The sequence below is a fragment of the Vespa velutina genome, chromosome 2, assembly GCF_912470025.1.
Source record: "Vespa velutina chromosome 2, iVesVel2.1, whole genome shotgun sequence".
NCBI lineage: Eukaryota > Metazoa > Arthropoda > Insecta > Hymenoptera > Vespidae > Vespa > Vespa velutina.
Window position 1 is genome coordinate 5818843 of NC_062189.1, and position 22328 is coordinate 5841170.

Genomic DNA, 22328 nt, shown 5'->3' on the forward strand with positions numbered 1-22328 from the left:
CGTCGTTATAAAAATAACAATTAAGAGTGATATTGCAATTATTAATGATACTTCAAGATTTGTTCTTTTTTTTTTTTCTTGCAAAGCAAAAACTCAACATTCAAGGTAATCACGACGATTGATTCTTAAAAATATAGAAACGAACGTGCTCAATTGGACGATATTCACGTCACTAAATTTCAAGTGTCGACATTATTTAATTCGATAGCCATGTATCCATTTCTAAGGATCAACGGATTTACCTTAAATCTTTTGGTAAATCCTAGATCGTATCATCCTTCTTATCAATCTATATCTGTTTCTCTCTTTATCTATCTATCTATATATCTATCTATCTATCACTCTTTCTCTTTCTCTCTGACTATCTATCTGTATATCTATCTATGTATCTGTCTATCTATCTTTCTATCTTTCTATCTGTTTCACATTATCTATCTCGACACCTTTAGAATTGTCATCCATGATTGCGTATTAGAATTAATTAATGCTGATCAAAACATTCGTCGTATGCGCCCTCTCGCTCGTTCGTCGATTACGTGCGCGTGTTTCTTTCTCTCTCTTTCTCTCTCTCTCTCTTTCATTCTATTTCTCTCTCTCTTTCTCTTTTTCTTTCTCTCTCACTCTCTCTATCTATCTATCTATCTATCTATCTATCTATCTATCTATCTATCTTAGTCTCGATATATTGGCTCTTCTTATCGGATTTCATATCGACAGTAGTATCATATTTATTCATCGAATATTGTATATAGCATTTTTATCGAAATTAGGCTCACAAAATTTGTTCTATTCATCGTAAAAGATCATCGCGAGACGCGTGTCATTGTCACGACGCTTATTTCTCCATTCTTCTTCTCCTCATTCTATCCGCATCTCTTATCCCTCCCTCCACCCACCCCGTTTCCTACCCCGTTTACCACCGTATTAAATCACCCTCGGCGTGTTCACCGATATGGGAAAGAAAACGAGACCGCGAAGCGAAGCGAGGGAGCGTCGACGGTTAATTTTTCTTTAATGTTAACACGCCGCTGATTGATCGGTTGCCTGTTTAGAGCCACGAGGTCGGGATGAAAACTCTCGTTATGCTGGACGAGCAAGGCGGTAAGCCATTTCAATGTAGACGTAATCTTAATTCCTTTATAAACACACGCCTCAGAGACCAAAAGTACTTCAATTTTTCTATATATATGATGTTTAATATTGTATATATATATATTGTATATACATATATATATATATATATATATATATATATATATATATATGTACGCAACTCTTACTCAATCGGTCAGTCAATCTGTAAATAATAATAATAATACTATGAATAAAAAAAAATAATAATAGTAATAATAATAATAACAACGACAACAACAGTAACGATAACAATAATAATAATAATAATAATACTAATAATACTAATAATAATAATAATAATAATAATAATAATAATAATAATAATAATACTAATAATAATAATAATAATAATAATAATAATAATAATAATAATAATAATAATAATAATAATAATAATAATAATAATAACAATATGACGATGATGTTGATGATAATGAAAATACATATAACGTGTATCGCGCGAGACAGAAAACGATGAAAAAGAAGAAATCAATTAAATAAAAGAAATAAGTAAATTAATTATCGATATATATGTATGCGCACACTATCGGACAACAAACATACGTTCAACGTCGCGAATAAACTTCAAATTGCAGCTCCAACGCGATGCTATACTCTTCGGATGATTAATTAGAAATAATAATAATAATAATAATAATAATAATAATAATAATAATAATAATAATAATAATAATAATAATAATAATAATAATAATAATAATACAAAAAAGAGTTTTTTAAACGTTCATCGACATATAACCGTTCCCGAAACATTTTCTAATCTCACCGCCACATTCACAACACTGCCATTGTAATATTTCCAAGGTTCTTTGATTTTTTTTACTTTTCTATCAATCAATCTTTCTCTCTCTTTCTCTTTCTTTCTCTCTCTCTCTCTCTCTCTCTCTCTCTCTCTCTCTCTCTCTTTTCATTCTACAAACATTTTCTCTTTTCCTCCTCTCTTCTTTCCACTTCTCTCTCCGGCTTTTCCCTTCTCTATTTTTCTTATCTCCCTCAAATAAAAATCCTTCACTGACCGACTTTACGTTCTTTTTACATGATTTCTTTTTTCTTTCTTTCTTTCTTTCTTGTTTTATATATATATATATATATCACCCTCTTACCTACTGCCCCCATTTTTGTACCTTAATTTTTTTTTTCTTCGCGCTTACGGGGGACACCCAACTGTTATCTACTCTACTTCCGACAATTCGAAATACTACTACTACTACTACTACTACTACTACTACTACTACTACTACTACTACTATGCGCTCGTGTAGATTTGCGAAATCGAACGAACATATATAGATCTAATTTTCTAAAAACAAAAAAAAAAAAAAAAAGAAAAAGAAACTAAAAACGAAAAAGAAAAAGCGAAAGAAACGAAACAAACTTATCGTTACACTATCCCGTGCCCGACGAGATATCCATAATTTATACATATCGTGAATCTTCAGAGAGTCGTACACATATCCGTGAAATTCTGCGTTTAAACTCTAACCAAGCTCTCAATTCCAATGCCTCAAATCCATTTGACATATTCCCACTATATGTTTATATTATATATACATCACAAAATCAATTACTCGAACCGTAGGAACATATATATATATATTAGTATATATATATATATATACATATATATTCAGTAGTATAAGATTTTTGTTGAAATACATATTATATCGTAGCGCTTTCGTTGCAAACGTTCAACATGAATGATATTATTTATCGATAACGGTCACGTACTTTAAGGGAACATCCTCGAGATTTGATCCATTATCTTAGATTAAAGGTTCTTCTTTATTTTTTTTTTTTTTTTTTCTTTTTTTTTTCTATTAAATTTCTTCTCAAATTGAATGATCCTCCCTAACGAGACCGTTCTCGTAGAATAAAAATCGTCTAGTTGGAATAAGAAACGAGGCTACTTCTCGTATTTCCGTCGTTAAGTTTTTAATTACTTTTGTACTTAGTTCTTAATTATTTTACAATGAATGCCGGTATAGCCTCGTTTCTTGAAATTCCATAAGACTGCGCTTGTTTCCGGAGAGAACGGAAAGAGTCTCTCGTTTGAAAAAGGAGCGGCGTAAAACTTTAATTAGTCGCCTCTAACACATTAATGAGAAGGAAGAAAAGAAAAAGAGTAAGAGAGAGAGAGAGAGAGAGAGAGAGAGAGAGAGAGAGGGAGGGAGAGAGAGAGAAGTATTGTATGTTGTATATTATATTATATGGTACACGCGCGACACACGTCCCTCCTTCTTCAAAATCGGTGTGCCTAAAAATTTTATTTTCGTGTACGCTATAACATTATTCTTTTTGTACGACGAAACAGAGCAATTGGATCGAATCGAGGAGGGCATGGACCAGATCAATGCGGACATGCGAGAAGCAGAGAAGAATCTTACCGGGATGGAAAAATGCTGCGGTCTCTGCGTTCTCCCGTGTAACAAGTACGACTGTTACATTACATAAATCATTTTTTATTTTTTTTCTCTCTCCCTATTATATTCCATTTTCGTGTCTCTCTCGTTCCTAAAAAAAAAAAAAAAAAAAAAAAAAAAAAAAATTACAAAAATAAAAAAATAAAAATAAAAAAAAAAAAATAGAAAAGTTCCTCTTTAGTTTATTCATTTATTCATCATTTTCACTTGATATTTTATATTTATGTAAAAAAATATCTCGAATGGTTAATCACGATTTTGAAAATCAATTCTACGAAAAGTGTCGATTGTATTTGTGTTTTCTGTTTTCTGTTTTTTTTTTTCTTTTTTTTTATTTATTTATTTTTCTTTTTTATTTTATTTTATTTTATTTTATTCTTTTCTTTTCTTTTTTTTTCATTTACAACAGGAGTGCAAGTTTCAAAGAGGACGAAGGAACGTGGAAGGGTAACGACGACGGTAAGGTCGTTAATAATCAGCCTCAACGCGTGATGGATGAACGCAATGGACTCGGCCCTCAGGGTGGCTACATCGCTAAGATCACGAACGATGCGCGTGAAAACGAAATGGAAGACAATATGGGTCAGGTATCGACGATGATTGGGAATCTCAGAAACATGGCTATCGATATGGGCAGCGAGCTCGAGAATCAAAATCGACAAATCGACAGGATCAACCGGAAGGTAGGACGAGTATTTCTCTTAATCACCATTACTTTCGTCTCTTTTTCTTCTTACGATCTTTTTTCTATTATTTACTTTTATATTACCTTACCCTCCTTTTTTTTTTAATTATATATAAATATATATATATATATATATATATATATATATATAATTTTTTTTTCTTTTGTTTTATATCATTTCATCTTATTTCATTTTATTTCATTTTATTTTACGGAGCGTATCTCACGTGCGAATTTTTCTATCTCTCACGATGCACGCGTTCACCGGAACGATGCACACGTTCGTCGTTGCTTTCGCTTTCTTAACGTTTCCTTTCTGACCTTTTCCCATGGATATTTTTTTTCCCCCCCTCATTCCTTCGATCCTTTGATCTTTCCTTAATGTTTCCTATGAGATACGTAATTTCAAAGAAAGTGCATAGTATTCGTCGTCGTCTCTTCGAAATTTCATAATGCAAAAAAGAAAAGTCTAAGTTTAAGAAATATTTACGTACTTAAGAGTACAAATTTACGGTTACTTTATTACTCTGTCGTAAAAAGCATTACATGTACGACAAAAGTGTGTTTATATTTATTCTTTATATCGACAATAAGTCTTCTTTTTTTTTTATTATTTTATCTTGTACTTTTTGAAAATCAGATACATTAAATCGTATGCTATGCGAAAAAGAAAGAATATAAGAACCGTGATGTGATTAAAATTCGTACGAAAGCTTTCTAAAATCGCACGAAAAAATTAAAAGGAATTCGCTCGACCGCTCAAAGGAAACCACCCATTCGAGTTCCAAGCAATATTTTATATTTTACAAATACGAGACAAATACGAGTAAGATTTCTACAAAATGCGTGTGTGTTTGTGTGTGACTCTTTCTATAATAATGCATAAATTAACATTTCCTTTTATCTTATTCATCAAATTCTTTGAAGAAGCAAACAAAGAAACAAATGAGATTAAAAAAAAAAAAAGAAAGAAGAAGAAAAAGAAAATAAAATTTACATCGTGCATTCTCAAGTGTGTTCGTAAAAAGTATTCGTAAATTCACCTAGTACCTGTATATTCCCAGAGAAAAATCATTTGAAAAAAATCAAGAGCACGATGGTAAGTAATTTCCCTATCCTTTGCCATTCCATTATCTCGTTGTTGTCCTTTACATGTTCTCTCTCTCTCTCTCTCTCTCTCTCTCTCTCTCTCTCTATCTCTCTTTTTCTCTCTCTTTCTCTCTCTATTTATCTATCTCCCTCTCTCTCTTTCCTTGCTTATCTATTTATCTTTCTACTTGTCCTCATATCACGTGAAACTATATAACCAAAGAAGAAAATTGCAACACGCGAACAAATTTAGTTGCATACGGTTAACTGTAATTAATTTACCGTAATACTCATTATTTCTTAAGAGAGATTAGAGAAAAAGAAAAAAAAAAAAAAAAAAAAACAAAAAAGAATTCTTCTTACGAAAATATATGATACTTATTTTCTTTGGAAAGTGTAGCAATTTTCTTTAACGAATCCATTTCTTTCTTTTCTCACGTCGATTAAACTTCCCTCCTCCCTTATTGATGTTCATAACTATCGCAAAAAAAAAAAAGATCGCTGATAGAAGTACTCTTGATCCAGTATCCCAATTTGATAAAAGTGAGACGATTGTTGGATAAACGTATAGCTATTGCAAAATATGAATTCTTTTGAAAGAAACAATAAAAAAATTTAACAAAAGAAAAGAAAAGAAGAAAAGAAAATTATTTCGTCTCGTTTTCATCAGCATTGATATGAGCTTGAGCACTAGCACCGCACGATTTATCTGATAGTTCTTATTAACTGCTTTTACGCGCTTGAAAAAAAAAAAAAAATAAGATTCAATTATAATCAGATTATTGAAATCAATTTTCAAAAACACTTTTTCTTTCTTTTTAAAAATTTGATATGAAAAATCATGAATGAAAATGAAGAATTAAAAAAAAAAATATTGTTTTATTATTATTATTATTATTATTATTATTATTATTATTATTATTATTACTATTATTACTATTTATTTTTTTATTTTTATTTTAAAAACTTTTTTATAAACATTATAAACGATTATAACATGCCGAACGTTGCAAAACTCGCTTTGTATAATTCTCCTAGTTATATTGAACGTAGTTGTCTTTTCTTCTTCGCTTTCTTAATCTCTCACTTTCCAATTTCCATGCACATTGTGTGATCTTTAACCCCTTAATCCAAGAGTCCATTCCTTATCCAAGCACGCGCAAGCGCGTGCATACGCACGACACACGCACAAAAACACACGCTAGTGTAACCAAAATGAAAACTGGTAATCCACAGGGCGAGTCGAACGAAACGAGGATAGCCGTGGCGAATCAACGTGCGCACGCCTTACTCAAGTAAAAAAGTTGAATGTGTGGTACTCAACTGTCCGGGTATATACATATATCACAAAAAAAGAAATATATATATATATATATACATATATATAGACATGATAAAATTATATATATATATATATATCTGTCTCCTCCGAGCCTCTTCCCACCACCCCGTCAATATAAAGTAACAATATAAAATATGATCCAAAAAAAAAAAGATAGGTTAATAGAAAGAAACGAAAAAAAGAAAAAAGAATATATTGTACGTACGAACAATACGACTCCTCTCCCCTTTTTTCTTCTCTCGCCGTCACGTTGATTATAAACGCCTCGTAAATAAATCATCAAAGAGCGTCACGTTCGTCCAATAATTTCCTCGATCTTCTATATACTAATACTAATTCTTCTTCTACTTTTACTCTTATCCACATATAACATAGTTCCATTTATATTCGTTTACAATAAATTTCTCTTTTCATTCGGTTATCCGATCGTCGAACGTGCATGAAATTAAAAAAAACACATATATATATATATATATATATATATATATATATATATATATATATATGTAGATACATATAATATATGATCATAAAATATCGGGTTTAGAATAATCTTTTTATTTTCGTTTGAGGACTATTTGTTTTCGAACGAGAATTGAACATGAATAATTTGATAATTGACTTTGTTAATCGAAATGAAAAAAATAACTAAATAAACGGGTTCTTCGTAACATACGAAATTTATTATAAAAATAAAAAATAATTTGAATTGTTACTCTCTTGAAGCCTTTCTGTCTTCGTCTTCGTCTTCGTCGTTCTTCGCGTGATTCTTATAAAAAACTTTTTTGAATTTTATATCTAGATATTTTTCGATCATCCGCACAATATCAAATTGTACGAAATTAATGCGTTCATAAAAACTTTCTAATAGAGAATTTAATCATTTAATAATCTCTCTCATAGATATACATAAATATAAGAGAATAGTATTAACTAATCTCCGAGTTTCTTCGTAATAGATTAATTGTTCGTTTGTTGTAACGATGTGCCAATTGAGAAAACAATAAGAAGATCGATAATTAAATGAAACAATTAAAAATGAAAAAAAGGAAAAAGAAAAAGGAGAAGAAGAAGAAGTAAAAAATAAAGAAATTTGTCGCACATTTCATAAACGCGCATCACGTAACTACATATTTTATTACGTCTATATACGATCTATTTATATTGAAAAATATATATTTTTTTTTCTCTTTTAAATAATCTGGTTAAATGTCGCGTTCTGTACCGCGCGAGGAAGTGACGGATAAAAGAAAAAATAAATAAATAAAAAAAAGAAAAAGAAAAATGAAGAAAGCAAAAATATAATAAGATGAAAAAAATTAAAAAAAATGAGGCGGAGAGAGAGAGAGAGAGAGAGCGAGAGAGATAGAGAGAGATAGAGAAATGATCGCTCGGAGTTCTTGGAAGGATCCGTTTTGTATTTTCGATGGATAAAAATGGACGCGCGCGTTATAATTTTTCGTCCGTTTATTTTCCTATCTTTTTCACACGCAGGGCGAATCGAACGAGACAAGGATACAAGTGGCCAACGAGCGAGCCCATCAGCTGCTCAAGTAAAAACCACTCACGACCATCTCTCTCTGCACCCCCGTCTCGGCCACCGGCATTACTGATACCATCATCATGTACAACAACAACAACAACAACAACAACAACAACAAAATACAAAAATCAGCACCAAGACAAGTACCATCACAATTATACTTACAATTTACACTATACATACATATGTATACGCTTACCTTTTTTCTTCCTTTCTTACTTACTCATTACCCTCTTAATCTATATATCTGTATTATTATTCGCTGATAAGAATATCATCATCGAAGGGACGAACAAAATGGAATGGATAGCAATATCATAGAATAATTGTTAATCAACAAGACTTATTATGGGTCTTTTGATTTCTAATTTTCGAAACTTGATAATTCGTCCATTTTTCTTCTTTCCTTAGTATTTATTCTTTGCCACGTAACAGTATTTTCAATTATCCTGATGTTACTTATTTCTTTACGCAGTTATTATTTTAATTTAAAGAAAAAGAAAAAGAAAAAAAAAAAAAAAGAAATAGAATGTCTACTCATATATTCGTAGTATCGTCCAATGAATTATTTTTCCTTATCGATAATAAGACGCGTGAAACATATCGTTTGGCATCATTGTCATCATAATTTTCCGTACTTAAGGAAGCTTCCTAAGTCAAACTGTGTATTAGAAACTATAGCAATTCTCTTATTGTATGTACCGTCAATTTGATATACTGATTCATTAAACAGTTTGTCATATCGATTAGCCAATCCCCGTCCATCTTTAATAAAAAAAAAAAAAGGTATTTATTTATTTATCCTTTTATATTATACTCAACCGATTTCTATCTTTTTTCTTCTTTTTTCGTTAATCGTGTCTCTCTACACACGTGATATACACAAGCAACTCACACACGCGTACACGTTACTCACGTTATACGTTCACGTTCACCTTATCACCGTACGTCGCTGAAAAAAAAAAAAAAAAAAAAAAAAAAAAAAAAAAAAAAAAAAAAAAAAAAAAAAAAAAAAAAAAAAAAAAAAAAAAAAAAACCAAACGAAATAATAAGCAAAATAGAAAGAGAAATTAACTAGAAAAAAAAAAAACAGTCTTTTTCGCGACGGATCTTCTTTGCTCGTGAAAATTATCCAACGAGAGCACGTCGTACACTTTAAAATCGCGTCATATTTTAAATCTTTAAATATACGGCGCTTGATTAGAGTTCTCAGCGGGAACTAATCCGCGATTAGTAGACGCCGAGAAGAATTGTAAATTTTAAGCGACTCACGACGCGCGTTAGAGATAAGCGAGAATAATAATATACGAGAGTCAAGTTTCTTATCTCAACGATCCTCTAACGAGTACAAAGCTAATTAAAAAGCAAAGAAAAAAAAAGAGAAAAAAAGGAAAGAAAACAATTATAATAAATAATTACATAGATCGAGACCGCATTGTACGAGATTTTCCTTATTATCGCTATTGTTATCATTGTTGTTATTATTATTATTATTATTATTATTATTATTATTATTATTGTTGTTATTATTATTATTATTATTATTATTATTATTATTATTATTATTATTATTATTATTATTATTATAATGGGAGCGCGATCTTGGATTTTTGACGCTATTGAGATATGCGTTATCTCTCTTGTATATGAAAATTCAATTAATATAAAAGAGAATGAAAAGAAAAAAAAAAGAAAAGACACAATAACAACAAGAACACAACAACAACAACAACAACAACAACAACAACAACAACAACAACAACAACAACAACAACAACAACAACAACAACAACAACAATCCTTAAAAACGAAATAGAAACACACAGGGAAGAAAGGAAAAAGAAGGACGACTCGCGTAACGAGAGACGTGCGGCACGAACTCGAGCTTTGAGTTCTTCTTCCTCCAATGGGTTAAAGAATGTCAACAACAGGTGATAATGGAATATACACACACGCGAAACGATATAATGATAGAGAAAAAAGACCAGAGAAACATATATAATAATTGCAATACGATATGGACTAATGAGAGAGAAAAGATAAAATTTGGGCCTTTTTTATAATTAGCGTAAAAAAAAAAAAAAAGAAAGGAAAAGGGATCGACGAATTTTCATATATTCGTCGTTTGTTCGATCTTGTCTTTCGAGTTTCGTGACTTTTTGTTCTTTTTACTTTTTTTCTTGTTTCATTGTTTTTTTTTTTTTTTTTTTATTTTATTTCAAACTTTGCGTCACCTAAAGTGACCCCGATTTGGTATCGGAAATATATATATATATATATATATATATATATACACATATATACATATACATATATGCATGTGTCATCTAAGATTTTTTTTCGTAAATGATTCTTAATTATTTTGATTTTTCTTTTTATCTATAGGGACACAATGAATCCGACGAATTAGGGAAAATAAAGAGAACATTATTAATTATTAATTTCTATTTCTAAGAAAACAAAAAAGAAGAATTGCAAATCGTATCGATTGAAAGAAAATATAAACCTTTAAAGGTAAAGAAAAAAAAAAAAAAAAAAAAAAAAAAAAAAAAAAAAGAAAAAAAATACTATCTCTTTTTACTTATTTGTTCGCTCTAAGTAAAATTGCTTTACGTCAAAAATTCTTTTTATATCTCATCAAAATCGATATAAAGATATTTTAAGATCTAGTCTTAGGTGACTCACCCAATATGTATATGTGCATTTACGTATCTATGTATGTACATGACGATTTTCATCATGAAAACATTTTTCTCTCTCACTATATGTATTTATATATTTCGTATATACGAAAATCTACATAATCATAGACATATATATATACACACGCATACATACAAACACATATGTACACGAGCACGCGTATATACGTAATATCGAGAGGAAATACGACCAAGAAAAAGGATGTTAGGCGCGAGGAAAGGGGGGTGGGGATAAGGGGGAGTAACCGCAAATAGGAAGAAATAGATAAAATAAAAAAAGGGGAAAAGTAATCGGAGGAGATGAGGAGGAGGAGGAGGAGAAGAAGGAGGCGAGGAGTAGGAGGAAAATCAAAAGATTTTCCTACGAAGATTAGAAGAAAAATATCAAAGCAGAAAAGAAAAGAAAGGTAGCCAAAGAAACGTAAGAGGAAGAGGAAGAGGAAGAAAAATAAGAGAAGAAGGAGGAGAAGGAGGAGGAAGAAGAAGGAGAAGAAATGAAATAAAAAAAGAAAATGAAGATTGATAAGCTAAACGAGAAAAACGCGTCATGTTCGTCGAGGAGTTGTCCCGAATAAAACTTGTAGATAAATATAATCTCCCTTTTTTCAATCGTCTTAACAAAATCACACGACACATGTGCACGTAACGAACACTTACACGACATACGCACACATAAGTACAAAATTAATCCTACATATAACACGAACATAAGTCGTAGAGGTTAGCTGTTCTCCACCTTCCCCAAAGTTTATGCGCCCGTCGCTTTATGAGTGCGCCGGGGTCACAGTAAGGTATAACTCCAATAATTAGCTGATATCGAGAGGAATGGAAAGAGGAAGTGAGGACATACAAAATTAACAAAAAAGAAAACAAGAGAAAACTTAAAAGAATAAAAAACAAACAAAAAACAAGAAATAAGAAAAAGAGAGAGAGAGAGAGAGAGAGAGAGAGAGAGAGAGAGAGAGAAAAATAAAACCAAATTATTTATCCTACAGAGCTGGGCACAAACTAATAACGTAGAGAAAGATGGAGCGAAAAGGGCGAAGCGAGAAAGAGAGCGAGAGAGAGAGAGAGAGAGAGAGAATGTGAGATCGAATGTGAGAGGATGAACGAGAGAGAGAGAGAGAGAGAGAGAGAGAGAGAGAGAGAGAGAGAGAGAGAGAGAGAGAGAGTTATATACATACATATATATACATATACATATACATATACATATATATATATATATATATATATATATATATATATATATGTATATATATATATATGTATGGAAAGGTTTCATAAATATGTACATACACACACATATTTATGAAACCTTTCCATTGCACTTTTGCTTTTTACCACTCAAATATGTCGGCTAACAAATAAGATCGCGACCCTTGGACGCTTCGCTGGACGAACGTGTACCGATCAAAGTTGATTAAAAAAAATTAAAAAAATAAAAAAAAATAAAAATAAAAAGAATATCAAAAAAAAAAAAACAAGAAAAACAAAAAAAAATAGAAAAAAAAAGAATTGTAAAATTGAAAGAGAATAGAAGATATAAGAAAAAATAAAAAAAAAAAAGTGTGCGATCCCGATTATGGAAACGTGTTACTGCGCTTGGTTTTATAAGTGTGTATGTACGCGCGTGTGTGTACGCCTGTTCTGAAGAAAAATTGAAATCGGGAGGGAAAGAGGAACGACTCGAGGATCGTTAGAGGTATATATCTCGTTATACTGCGTACGTCGGGAGAGATAAAGAAAGAGATAGAGAAAGAGGGAGCAAATATTATTCTGACTTATGTTAATCGAGTATAAAAAAAAAAAAAAAAAAAAAAAAAAAAAAAAAAAAAAAAAAAAAAGCGATAGGTGAAGGAGGTATAGAGATAACGATGACGATGACGATGTCGATGATGAAAAGTATTGTTACGTGTATATATATTATATATATATATGTATATACATATATATATACATACATATATAAATATCTATACATATATGCATATGACTATAAAAATATATTTATACGTGTGCGTGAGTAATGTGTGTATTGTACTTGCTTGTATATGTAATTATGTAATACATAAGATACACGCACGTACGTACGTAGGTGGAGAGGGCGCGATTTGAAAAAAAAAAAGAAACGAAAATGAAAAGAAAAAAAGAAACAAATAATACGGTGAAGAGTCCCTTTTTCTCCTGAGACCCTTTTTAGCTCTCTCCTGAATTCTAGAGAATCGTTATTATGTATTCAAAAGCGTCGGTTAATGTCGTTGATACCGTGTAATTAAAACGAAGAACGTGATGAGAACTTAAAAAATAATGGATTAATATAAAAGAAGTGAGATATAAAAGCGATAAAAAAATAAAAATATGGGATCGAGCAATATTATTATTATGATTATTGATTATCTATTATACGATTATATTGTACCATTAACTTCGTCGTTATAAAATCTTTATCGTCTCCTATAAACGAGAGATTAAGAAAACAGAAGAAAAAAAAAACAAACAAAAAATGGAAAAAGAACAAAAAAAAAGAAAAAAAAAGTTAACAAAGAAGACACATAAAAAAAAAAAATCAATACATATATACAGACATACATAATTAAAACAAAAACAAAAATGAAAAAAATACCTTGCGTTCGCTATTTTCGGGACATCCATCTCACAACCCGATGATAGGCGAATAAATATATTATATATTATATAGCGAGAACTAACGTGATTATAAATGCGTTCTTTAAAACGCGTACTTTTAAATACCTATTCACAAATGTATAGATAAAACGCAGGTAGACATTAGTAAAGGAGTAGATAGAGAATGATAGAGGAGTTAGATTCAGAGAAAAAAAGAAAGAGAGAGAGAGAGAGAGAGAGAGAGAGAGAGAGAGAGAGAGAGAGAGAGGAGAGAGAAAAAGAGAGAATGTTTATGTATATGTGTGTGTGTGTGTTAGGAGAGGAACGAATGAGGGAACGAAATGAAAGAGGAGAGTGAAGAGTCCACGAGAGAGGATGAATGGAGGGTAAAATGAGGTCAATGAAGAGAGAGGGAAAGAGAGAGAGAGAGAGAGAGAGAGAGAGAGAGAGAGAGAGATATGGTTACTCGAGAGAGATCACTGTCTTTGTATCGAAATGATCAGAATGAATGTTATGTGCCGACTTTTTGGTAACCTATATTAATAGTAGGTCGAACGAAGTGCGATTGTAAAATAAAAGATAAAAAAATGTAATGGAAAAAAAAAAATAAAAAATAAAAAATAAAAAAAATAAAAAATAAAAAAAAAAAAGGAAAAAAAAAGAAAACAAACCGAATACAAATACGAAGATTAATGTTACTCTCTCGAGTCGAACCATCGCACATCGTTTTGCAATTTGTCCGAATTAGGTTGCCTCCTAATTAACGATACACTTCAACGAATTTTGCGAGAGCGCGAAAGAGAGAGAGAGAGAGAGAGAGAGAGAGAGAGAGCGAGAGAGAGATAAATGATAAAAAATGACAGCTCTTATCTTTCGTGATGAGATCCAATGCACGTGGAATATTGCAAATATGTACATATATACGTATATACACGTATGTATACACATACGTATGTATACATATATATTCGGTTAGTTTCGGGTTTGACAAAACGGATTAAAATGAAAAGAAAAAAAAGAGAAAGAGAGAGAGAGAGAAACTTAAGTCAGTTTGAAAATAGACGAGTATATTTCATTATCTTTTTTTTTTTTTTCTTTCTGTTATCTCGCGATGTTGGATTTGGCCCAGTTTTCTGGTTCGCGTTCGTTAACTATTCTCTCTTTCTTTCTCTTTTGGATTTTCAACTCTGTGAATGGAAATTAAGCGTGTTACCGTTTCTTTTTTTTCTTTTTTTTTTCTTTTTTTTTTCTTTTCTTTCTCTCTTTCTTTTTTCTCCCCTTTTTTTCTCCCTCGAGATCTCTCTTTATTTTCGTTCCACTTTAAATTTCGAACGAGGTATACTCTTTTACTTTCGCAAAAGGAAAAAAGAAAATAAAAAGGAAAAGGAAATGGAAAGACAAGTATCGTAAAATTGATAAGAACAATCGACAAAGAAAAATTCCACGTTATTTTGAGATCTCATTGCGAATGCATGTTCAATTCGAGATCGATTTATTGGGACCACCATTGCAAAAATGTTGCAAGGTGAGGCGAGAGACATTATGTTAGTCTACAAATAGGAGAGAACGAGGAAACGAATGACATAGAGAAAGAGAGAGAAAGAGAGAGAAAGAGAGAGAGAGAGAGAAGAAGCAAGAATGATCGATCGATTGGTTTCTCGAAAGCGAAGGATGATGAGTGAGTGTGTGCTCGTGCCTATCCGTGTACGTGTGTAAATTGCACATACACACAACACGTATACGCGTACACGCGTGGATATTTAAATAATCGAGATATACCATTAAATTTAAGCTTATCTCTTTTTAGTACCAATACGTTGCTAGATGTATTTCAGAGATCGTGGTAATAAGAAGAATTCTTCGGCAGTATCGACATTATTATTATCATCATTATTATTATTATTATTATTCTTATTCTTATTCTTCTTATTATTATTATAATATAATAAATGCCTGTGTATTTTACTTCTCGGCAAATAAACAAAATATTGTATGTTGCCGCTATACCTTTTATCTACTGAATACATTATATACCTTTCTTCGATCTGTTTCCTACAAATCTAATAAAAACAAAAAAAAAACAAAAAAAACAAAAAACAAAAAAAAGACCATCCACAAAAAGATAATAAGATAAAAAGATAATAAAAAAGAGAATAAGAAAGAAGATAAAAAAGGAAAAAATGAAAAGAATCTTTCATCGGATTCATAATTTTTATTCAATCCATAAAACGACGATACTTTCTAAACGTATCATTCTTGAATGGCGAGTATCCCTTGTTGGACGTAGGAAAATTTTGTCCTTGACAATGTATGCAATTGTTAATCGAATTTGCGTTAAAGTTTGAGGGACGTGCGAATGAGGTAGGTAAGGTCCACGGTGGTTGTTGATGGTTACAATTAAAATTCCTTCGAAAATTCCATGGATGGCATTGCCGTTGTCTTCGTTGTTCTCGTTGCTGTTGTCTGATCAAAGTTGGTCTTGGATAACAAGGTGACATATGAGAATGCAAAGGTGGAGTTGCTGGAGGTAATGGCGGTGCTAATGATACTGGTGGCGGTGGAGTTGGTGGACAAGGAATATCTGGGAGTAAGTTTCTTCGTTGAGCAATTCTAAATTCTTTAGGATCAATAGAATAACCGTATGACGTCTGTTGAACTTTGCATTTTGAGGGTTTGCTAAAGTTTCTATTACGTTTTGCACAGCAGGCACATATTTCAGATCTCGTGAATCGTTTAACGTTATTAAACTGGGAATTGGGATTCTCTCGTCTTGATAAAGTGTCTTGTAATGTCCCACGAAATCGATCGTAAGCATCGGTTGGATTAAATCTTGATAGAACGTTACTCTTTTCACTCAATCTTGGACTTTGAATTATTCGATCTTCGTGAATTTTCTTTTCGGTAGAATTGATGCTTCGTTTGACCAGCTGTTCCCAAGATCTGTGCGATCAATTAAAATCGATGACAATTAGAATTGATAATATTTTAACGAGCTAATTGAAACAGAATGATAAAGAGAGAGAGAGAGAGAGAGAGAGAGAGAGAGAGAGAAAAATGTAAGAAATTAATAACTCATCAAATCTTTACCTTGGAATATCAGCTCCACCGGATTCTCTACGATTTCTTTCCTCGGTATTCAAAATTCTTTCGAACTTTTCCAACAATTTTTTTCGATCTAATTTGCTCGGTTTCGAAGTCAACTCCTTATCTACTTTATTTCTCGTATTATCGGTAGTGGAGAAACGAAGAAACGTAGAACGAAGCTTCGTGCTTAAAAATTCTTCATTTTTGTTAGATTTTTCATGAAAATTTCGTTTCTCTTTATATTCCTCGGATTGAGGAGGAAATGGGGGTGGTATAGGTGCAAGTATTACGTTTGGTGTCCTAGTCGTTGATTTTTCTCGTGATTTCAAATTCGCTTTTATAGGTCTTTCATTTTTTTCAATGAAAATTTTATTATCATCCAGCGATCTTTCTTTATCGTGTTCCTCGGTTGAAAGTGGCAAATAACGATACATCTTTATTTTACTTTTCTTTTGACTTCCATCGATCGTACCATTTTTCGATAAAACTGGACTGGATTTGGCTTTTCGAAGACGATCGATCTGTATCAGCTGTACCGATCCACGCGGGGTCAATACAAATTCGTGTTCCTGTTGGCGTTTCCATTCGCCCGAATGATTAACTTTGTGCTGAGAACGAAAGTTGGGCGATTCCAATGTTTCTTTCACGAGAGATTGCGTTTCTAGGGTTTCTTCGTCAGATCCTTGCGATAAATTTGCATAACACTTTGAATGAGAGCTCGATATATTACTAAATATCCAAGCGCGATAATAGATCTTCTCTGAGCCGATATAAAATTCATTGCTGTATGCAGTTTGTACTAAACGTGATAGTGCGCTTAGTATAAACTAGAAATGAAATGAACTTCATAATTTTATTCTGGTATTGTCGTAAAAATTTTAAAAGACGTTATATCGTTTAATCGACAAACCTGATAAAGCGAGAGAAATAATAAAAAAAATATTAAAAAGAATCCGATGACTCTTGCATGCGTTATGATAATCGAACGACATCCAACGTTCCAAATGGTTTCTTCATTATTTTGATCAAAATTACAAACTTGACTAGCTTGAAGGATTTCTCGATGTCCACAAGATTTTACGATTTTGTTGGTACAGCAAGAAAATGGTACATCTTTGATGGTCGTTATCTGGTCTTCATAGTTTCTCGTCGATCTTTCGAAAAATATAAAATATATCTATCAATATACAAACTAAAAAAAAAAAAAAAAAAAGAAGAATTCGAATCATGAATCTTAAAACGTTTCGATATCAATAGAACAGAGATTATAATCGGTCCGATTATACCCACTGCCCCTCCTGATGACGTTTATAATCCTCATAGTCAAAATATTCCATTGATTCTTTAACCCAATTGACACGGAACCAATCACGATAATCTTCGCTTCCACAACATTGTAATTCCATTTGAACGGCATCGACGCATGATCTAACTCCATCGTCGTTCGCATAATTTTCCATAGCTTCGATCATACTATCATCACGGATCTTTTGTTGAAAGGTACTGGATCTTAGAAAACAGGCAACGTTGATGGCAGCAACGAGACATCCAGATATCAAACAGAGGACTGCGTGTAAGAATAATATACGATTGGCTTCGTGTCCGTTGTTTTTGTCATCCTCATCGTCGTCAGAATCTAGAATGTCCGAATCCTCTGAATTTTCCTCGTCATTGGATTCGTTCCTGTTGTTCTCTTCGAATTTAGATTTTGACGTGGCAAGAGGAAGACAAAGATAAGCCTTCAGTCCAAGTATATAAACAGGAGCACAGGGTATAGCTGCGACGACTATCACAGTTGGCCAGAGGTGTCCATCACCTGCTCGTCGTGATCTGCTCGTTAACCCACGGCGTTATAATTTTAATGATTTTTTTTTTTTTTTTTTTTTTTTTCCTTTACATTTAAATATTCTTTCACTTTTAACTATTACATTAACGAAAGAAATCTTTATTCTAATTGGGTTCTTCGAAGAATCGACTAACCTGGCACTGCGAGATTAAGATAATCGCCGACGTCTCGTCTAAGTTTTATTGCCCATATTATTGCAGCAAGCACCATAATCAAACCGATCATGCTCATCGTAGATATGATCGCTCGAAGAACTTTTATCGATCTCCAAGTAAAAGTAACATTAGGTACGCCCATGTATTAATTAACGTGAGGTAGTCATGTGTCATTTTGACTTGTCCATCATGACTTTTGTCGTTTCAATTTTCAACTTACTATACCGGGTGATAAAAAATTTCATACAAGAGGATATTCGATTGCTTTTCATTTTTTAGCGTACACCTTTGTACCAATTTTTTTTTTCTTTTTTTTTTTTCTACAATATTCCAGTGTACATACGCACATACATATATATACTTATGTGTCTCAATGGATTTGTATTCTGTATTAAACTATTTTAAGTTTCTACAAAACTTAGACCAATTTGTTTTGTTTAAGTATTATTTACAATATGATATAAAAAAAAAAAAGGTTCTCTTATGTTAATTATCAATGATTATGAAAAGATGAGGTAATGTTTAACAGTATTCATCGCATATTTACAAAATAAATTATACGATATTAGTGATAACGCACGTACATAGTTAACAAAAATAAAGTCTCATCTATTTGTAACTCTGTAGCACCTAATTTCTTAATCACGTGTTGTACTTTGTCCAAATGCTGTTTCTCCGATGGTGTCATCATTTCGGCGATCTATCAAAAGGATAAATTATTATGAAATATTATCTCTAACGTTATTATCAAATATATTTTATCTATGCACACCTCTGCCAATTGTTCTTCGGTAGCTCCGTGTTCTTTTAAATTACTTGTTAGTGTTTGCATACGCAACTGTTTGTCTATCATTCGTTTATTACTTGTCGCTTCGTGATCTCTTCTTTGCATGATGTTATACAAAGCGTGATAACAATGTTCAATTTCCATTTGGACAACCTGATCTAAATCTATGTGAAATAAGAAAAATGTTTTCGTCGGTGCTGATGAAGGACCAGCCTTTTTCATTTCTTGCATTTGCAAATAATTCTCTTGCAACAACGTGTACGTCAAATGTTTCGCCTCTTTCGCAGGTATCATGGCTAACTGTTGAATCTGTTCTTGTTCGACAAATTTTTTACTACGTACCAATCTGTCAATGAAAAAACAAACAAAAAAAAAAAAAAAAAAAAAAAAAAAAAAAAATGAATCTGTGTGATCAGATCGACAAATCAAATACCAATAATAAATTTAAATGAACTACCGAAAAATTCTGGCAGCTTTCGATCCAAAACGTTCCATTACGATATTTTCTAACGTTGTCCAAGCTAATTGATTAAAAGCTTCCTTCATATTAATACTGTATTGTCCACCTCCAGAATCTCCTACACGTTTTATAAATTGACTTTTATCGTCATCTAGAATCATATATTATTACTACAGATAAAAATAAACAATATTTACCTTATTATTATAATATTTAATTGAATTAATTGCGTTATATTATTCCATACCGATAAGATTCAAATATTGATCCAGATATTGTATAAGCCTTGGATAGTTTAACTTTTTTACTACATCTTTTATTTCGATATATGGTATTGGATTAGATGTATCTGCCCACGATGCTGTTCTTAAGTACATAAGAAAAAGTAATTGTCTCATTAATTCTCCAGCATCCTCGTCAAATCTTGTACGTATAGCTGATATAATAACTTGATCCCTATGATAAATATTAATTTAATATATCTATTCAAAACTATAAAAATTCTTTTCATTTCTTAATGATTCACCTAAAATCTTGACTAAATCGATCAAAATTAACTTTCCAGTATATATTATTATCTTTAGGATCGTCTTCCTTTCCTTGAATTATGTTTTCCAGTGCTTTTAAATTAATTTGTGGCATATCGAAATTTGGCTTATCATCTATATCACTTTTCATATTTGTACACAAATCGCGCATAAGAAATTGATTTTTTACTAGTAAATCGAAATTATCTTTCAATGATGATATAGATGATTGTATATTACTGCATGCATCTATAATTAAAAGTATATTAAATTCTTTTACATAAATTAATGTAATTATATAAATAGAATGCTTACTAGCAGATTGCTGAATTTTTTTATATGCATTCATTATAGTCTGCGATGACGTTAAAGATCCATTTTTCAGGACTTCTTCCAGCATTATCTCTGACTCATCTCCGCATACATTTTTTACAAAGAACATATACCTATAAGATTAGATATATTTATGAGATAAAGGTAGATATCATTGTATCATATAAACCATTAAAATACCTTGGATATCGAAGCATTAAAATAATTTTGTCTGGTAATAAACTATATTCTGTACATGTTTCATTTTGCCAATAATTTACAAGCCCATATTTAATAAGAGTACATAAGGATTCCTTCACCTAAAAATTATTATAAGATTTAATTATTGAAACTGAATAAATCTTGATATATTTCAAAAGTTAAATTTTTACCTTAACAAGAGGAAGACGAGTACTCTGTCGTATAAGGTGTAATGTTCTGCTACCGTGTATAAAAAGATCTTTTCCTACACGTTGTACAATAGGGCCAAAGTGTTCTCCCAAAATAGTTGAGCATAATTTACTATATATCAGTGACATGTTTCTTGCACAACAACAAAATAATAATTTAATGAAATTCTAATATCACAGTTGCACCTATAACACATAATTTAAGATAATTATAATTAAATATTTGATAACAAAAATTTTACTATATTATTGAAAGAAAAAAAAAAAAAAAAATTCTCACAATAATTGCCTTTTTGGGCATATTATTATACTATCAAGAGATCCATAACATAACCTCATTTGTATTTCATTGGTGCGAGCATGCGCAATTAAATATTTCCAAAAATTGTACTGCCATCTTGTGTATCGATGTTATCGTCGATAAATACAATCGATCGTTGATAATCGCAGTCGATAAACATCGATTATGCCTTAATTAATGATTACCGGTTTCTACGTTATCGTATGCAATAAAAGGATGACGTTACAAAACACAAGATGGCAGCACTCAAAAAGGAATTGTTTTAGCTCCAAATTTAATTGCTCTTAAAACTATTACACATTCTTTAATGTTCTCATAATCTTAAAAATAAGAAAGAAAAAGAAAAAGGCAAAATGTCTGTTTAATAAATTCATTGCACTAATTTTACTATTTAAGAATAACAGATAACTACGAGAGTTCTCCCGTCAAAAATACATTTATTTTCGAGATCGTTTAATAAACACCAACTAGTCGAGCGTGTCGTGTGGTAGGCTCTTTGTACTTAGCAAATGACTAAACTTTTTGTCGCTACGATTATAAGGAAATGCATTTCTCGCTATTTCTTTCTAAATGCATTATTAATCGAACCAATTGTGTCTTATCGTGTTATCGTTTATTTCGCCATTACCTGCGCTAAAATGAAAACGCGAAAATTAAAATAAAAAACAATTTATTAACGACATAATTACAATAGTATATTCTGCATGTGGAAAGCAATATTTCTTCTCTTTATACATCCTTTCCTCTTCCCCAAGGTTGGATATATCATATCCGGCAATATTTCTTTCATTTAATCACAAGCCTACCATAAAATATCCGCACTCGCATTTGACATGAATTTTTCTTTACTCTCTTTCTTTATTTATTTTCTTTTTTTTTTTT

General features: G+C 31.4%; 3 protein-coding genes across 11 annotated transcripts in view; 1 reads left to right on the forward strand and 2 right to left on the reverse strand.

Annotated features, from left to right (window-relative positions):
• LOC124946698 (synaptosomal-associated protein 25-like) overlaps positions 1–11886 on the forward strand; it is a 30234-nt gene extending 18348 nt beyond the window's left edge. For 3 of the 5 annotated variants that reach the window (XM_047487777.1, XM_047487779.1, XM_047487780.1), the window contains exons 5-7: positions 3467–3584; positions 3985–4258; positions 8186–11886. In XM_047487777.1, coding sequence (XP_047343733.1) covers positions 3467–3584; positions 3985–4258; positions 8186–8248 — 455 coding nt within the window. In that variant the 3' untranslated portion in view covers positions 8249–11886. Of the gene's footprint in view, positions 1–1052; positions 1102–3466; positions 3585–3984; positions 4259–6585; positions 6721–8185 lie in introns of those variants that run through there. The other 2 variants (XM_047487781.1, XM_047487778.1) reach the window with 2 other exon arrangements.
• A 3877-nt stretch (positions 11887–15763) lies between these two features.
• Positions 15764–18771, reverse strand: LOC124946686. 2 transcript variants are annotated; one of them, XM_047487740.1, is made up of 5 exons: positions 18629–18771; positions 17939–18478; positions 17559–17802; positions 16652–17475; positions 15764–16504 (listed from the first exon to the last, which is right to left on the reverse strand). In XM_047487740.1, exons 2-5 carry the CDS (start codon positions 18118–18120, stop codon positions 15781–15783), a joined length of 1974 nt encoding a protein of 657 aa, XP_047343696.1. In that variant the 5' UTR covers positions 18121–18478; positions 18629–18771; the 3' UTR covers positions 15764–15780. The 2 variants fall into 2 exon arrangements, with proteins under 2 accessions (XP_047343696.1, XP_047343697.1); XM_047487741.1 differs by lacking the exon at positions 18629–18771 and having other exon boundaries at positions 17935–18082.
• Positions 18772–18903: 132 nt separating this feature from the next.
• Positions 18904–21959, reverse strand: LOC124946689 (DNA-directed RNA polymerase III subunit RPC3). Of its 4 annotated transcripts, none has more exons than XM_047487756.1 (9): positions 21480–21959; positions 21128–21331; positions 20937–21055; positions 20739–20869; positions 20423–20672; positions 20144–20352; positions 19894–20047; positions 19422–19782; positions 18904–19349 (listed from the first exon to the last, which is right to left on the reverse strand). In XM_047487756.1, the coding sequence occupies exons 2-9, from the start codon at positions 21272–21274 to the stop codon at positions 19215–19217; spliced, it is 1506 nt and encodes a 501-aa protein (XP_047343712.1). In that variant the 5' UTR covers positions 21275–21331; positions 21480–21959; the 3' UTR covers positions 18904–19214. The 4 variants fall into 4 exon arrangements, with proteins under 4 accessions (XP_047343712.1, XP_047343714.1, XP_047343711.1 ...); XM_047487758.1 differs by having other exon boundaries at positions 21455–21959; XM_047487755.1 differs by having other exon boundaries at positions 21435–21959.
• Positions 21960–22328: the final 369 nt, after the last annotated feature.